This window comes from Cladophialophora immunda (assembly GCF_000835495.1).
Source record: "Cladophialophora immunda strain CBS 83496 unplaced genomic scaffold supercont1.2, whole genome shotgun sequence".
Taxonomy (NCBI): Eukaryota; Fungi; Ascomycota; class Eurotiomycetes; order Chaetothyriales; family Herpotrichiellaceae; genus Cladophialophora; species Cladophialophora immunda.
The window spans coordinates 7064619-7067412 of NW_015622542.1; the positions used below are offsets into that span (position 1 = coordinate 7064619).

Sequence of the window (2794 nt, forward strand, 5' to 3'; positions counted from 1 at the left end):
GGTTAGGTGAGGAAGATACCGTCCGAGAAGGGTTATTATTATTGAAGTAGTTCGTCAGAGGAGGACCCTGACGGGCACCTGAGTTGTTGAGTATTTGTCATAGTAACACCAGCTACGGTGGATATCGCAATATCGGTATTGAGGGTGGATTGGTGTTCACCACCACCCAGTACCACAAAGGGTACAGTATAAGTGGTGACGTGAAGATCATTCATCAGTATATACCACGCGAGGTAGGGGAACTAGATATATTATGGATATGGTTAGTGTTGCCATTACGCTAACGCATTAAAGCTGAGATATACCACCGTGAGAGTCGAACGAGTTTCATTTAGCTGCGCTAGAGTCCTAGCGGACACATATTCACCCCCGGTCGATTACGGGAGGGTTTGAAGCGAGTCGGTATGGTCCACTTAGGTCACGCATTGAACATCCAAATATATCGTCATTTGGGCATTAGCATTAGTCAGCGATATTTATAGACTAAGTCCGGGTTTGAGTATGACCCCAAGGACGAATAGGGCGAGATCAACGAAGATGAAGACAACATCATCGATCAATCCGCCGGATATATTAGCCACATCGCGTGGTCGATTTATGCGCGAGGCATTAGTGAGCGGGACGGTGAAGTGGCCAATAAGCGCGAGAAGTTTCGACGAGTCAGTGTATTATGGCATCGATTTTTAGGGTTCACGTCCAGTTAGGAGGATAGTCAATAATAATATCGCGGTGGACGTGAACCGTTCAAGAAAGAAGCCGAGGCGGGACGGTTTCGACGATGGTAGCATTTATAGTAAGTCAACATTCAGATGGCGTTGGAGAAGATGATAGGTCGGGGCCGTCGATTTCGTGGCGTACAGCGAGATACTATTCAAGCCGTGATGCGAGGCGATCCGCGCGTGATAGTGTTTATGGGGACCGGTGGTAGCAAAACATTAATTTTTATGTTGCCCGTATGGTGTGGCGTTGGCCGTGGAGGCATAACCGTGGTAGTGGTGCCGTTGATCGCGTTACGAAGAGATATGAAACGGCGATGTCAGGAGTTAGGGTTGGAGTGTGTTAAGTGGTCGAGTTCATGGATTGCCGACGGGGCCGATATTGTGTTAGTGACGCCTGAAAGTGTATTCAGTGCCGCATTCCAGAAGTTCATGTAGCGCATGAAGAGCGGGAAACAATTAGATCGCATCGTGGTGGACGAGTGTCATGTGGTGTTGAATAAGTAGAAGCATTTTCGCCGTCGCATGTAAGAATTAGGCGCGTTGAATCAATGGGATATGCAGATTTTGATGTTAACGGCCACTATGCCCGTTCACATAGAGGATGAATTTTGACATCGGATGGGTATTGTCGATATGGCCGTGAGTACATTTCGAGACGTCACAATACGAAAGAATATTACATACCGTATTTATCGGTTGAGACGTGCGAAGAGCGTGGGTAACACGCAGAAGAGAAGTTAGCGATTCCCACCAGATCAAGAGGAGGCACCAGCCCCGATGGAGACCATAGCGCATTTCGTACGCCAGCAGGTACGACGTCACCCCCATAGCAAGGTCGTGGTATATTGTCAAACTGTGCCGCAGACCAAGGCGTTGGCGGCGTTGTTGGCATATGACGCATACCACCACCACGCTGCTGACAAGGACATCAAGATGGGAGCGTTTCAGTCCGGCGCGACATCGTTGATCGTCAGCACCAGTGCATTTGGCATAGGGGTGGACATCCGCGATATTCGCGTGATCATTCACATGGACGAACCGCGGTTATTATTGGATTACGGGCAAGAAAGTAGTCGAGCCGGACGGGACGGGTAGAGGAGTGAAGCGATCATCGTGTTGCCGGCCGGGGCAGGTCGACATTACCGGCCATCATAGCAACCCCGCGACCGGTAGGTGGACGAGGTGGCATAACGGTAGGTGTGGGATTTCATAGAAGCACAGTATTAGCGAGAGGTGATGGACGGATTTATAGATAGGAACGTTCAGCGCGAGGGGTGTGGGAGTGACGAGGAGGTATATTAAGGTTATTATCGGGAGGGAGAGTTCGTAGAGAGTAGTGAGGCCGAAGGTGAGGATACCGATGGGAAGATTGGCGAGAGTGATGAGGAAGAGAGGAAGGAGACCGATGACGGCGACGACGACAATAGTAGCGAGTATGAGAGCGAGAGCGAGGGCGGGAGCGAGGGGGAAGTATATTAAGAGGCGAGGGCGAGAAAACGAGGGGTGGAGGCCACATGGGAAGATAGTCAGGAGTTTCGTCGGTAACAGAGTCAATAATAGCATATTGGTCAAGGGTGGCAGACGCAGAAGTAAGAGAGTCACCGTATGATAGAAGAGATTCGAGAGTATTTGGAGGTGGTGCGTGGGAAATGTATTTATTGTTTTTGGCCCGGAGGGACATCGACGGTACATTCGTCGATATACCATTACCCGTAGTTATCGGCGCAAAACGCCAAGGAGTTATACCGAGGGATCAAAGGTCGGATTCGCAAGCGGAAGGCGATAGAACAATTCAGCGGGTGTTCGTTTTGTTTTATCCCCCAGGCATAGTGTCACGGATAGCGTCAGCAGGGGGGCGGTGACGGGGATGGGGATTTTAAGCGGCGATTGGACCCGTATGGGAGGGCGACGCGATGTCAATATAAAGATATAGTGTTGAGCATCATCGCGGCGGCGATCGTTTTCGAGGGTAGTATGGGGGCGGAGGCGTACATCGATGGATTGGACCGGCGGATTCAATAGGGGGGCGGGTAGGGGGTGGAAGAACCGGGGGAATTAATTCGATATTTCAGTCA

At 50.5% G+C, this 2794-nt stretch overlaps 1 protein-coding gene across 1 annotated transcript; it reads left to right on the forward strand.

The window, feature by feature from the left end:
* Positions 1-1496: 1496 nt before the first annotated feature.
* On the forward strand, positions 1497-1814 carry PV07_04620 (uncharacterized protein; the record flags this gene model as incomplete). Its single annotated transcript, XM_016391443.1, has 1 exon — positions 1497-1814. One exon carries the CDS (start codon positions 1497-1499, stop codon positions 1812-1814), a length of 318 nt encoding a protein of 105 aa, XP_016253345.1.
* Positions 1815-2794: the final 980 nt, after the last annotated feature.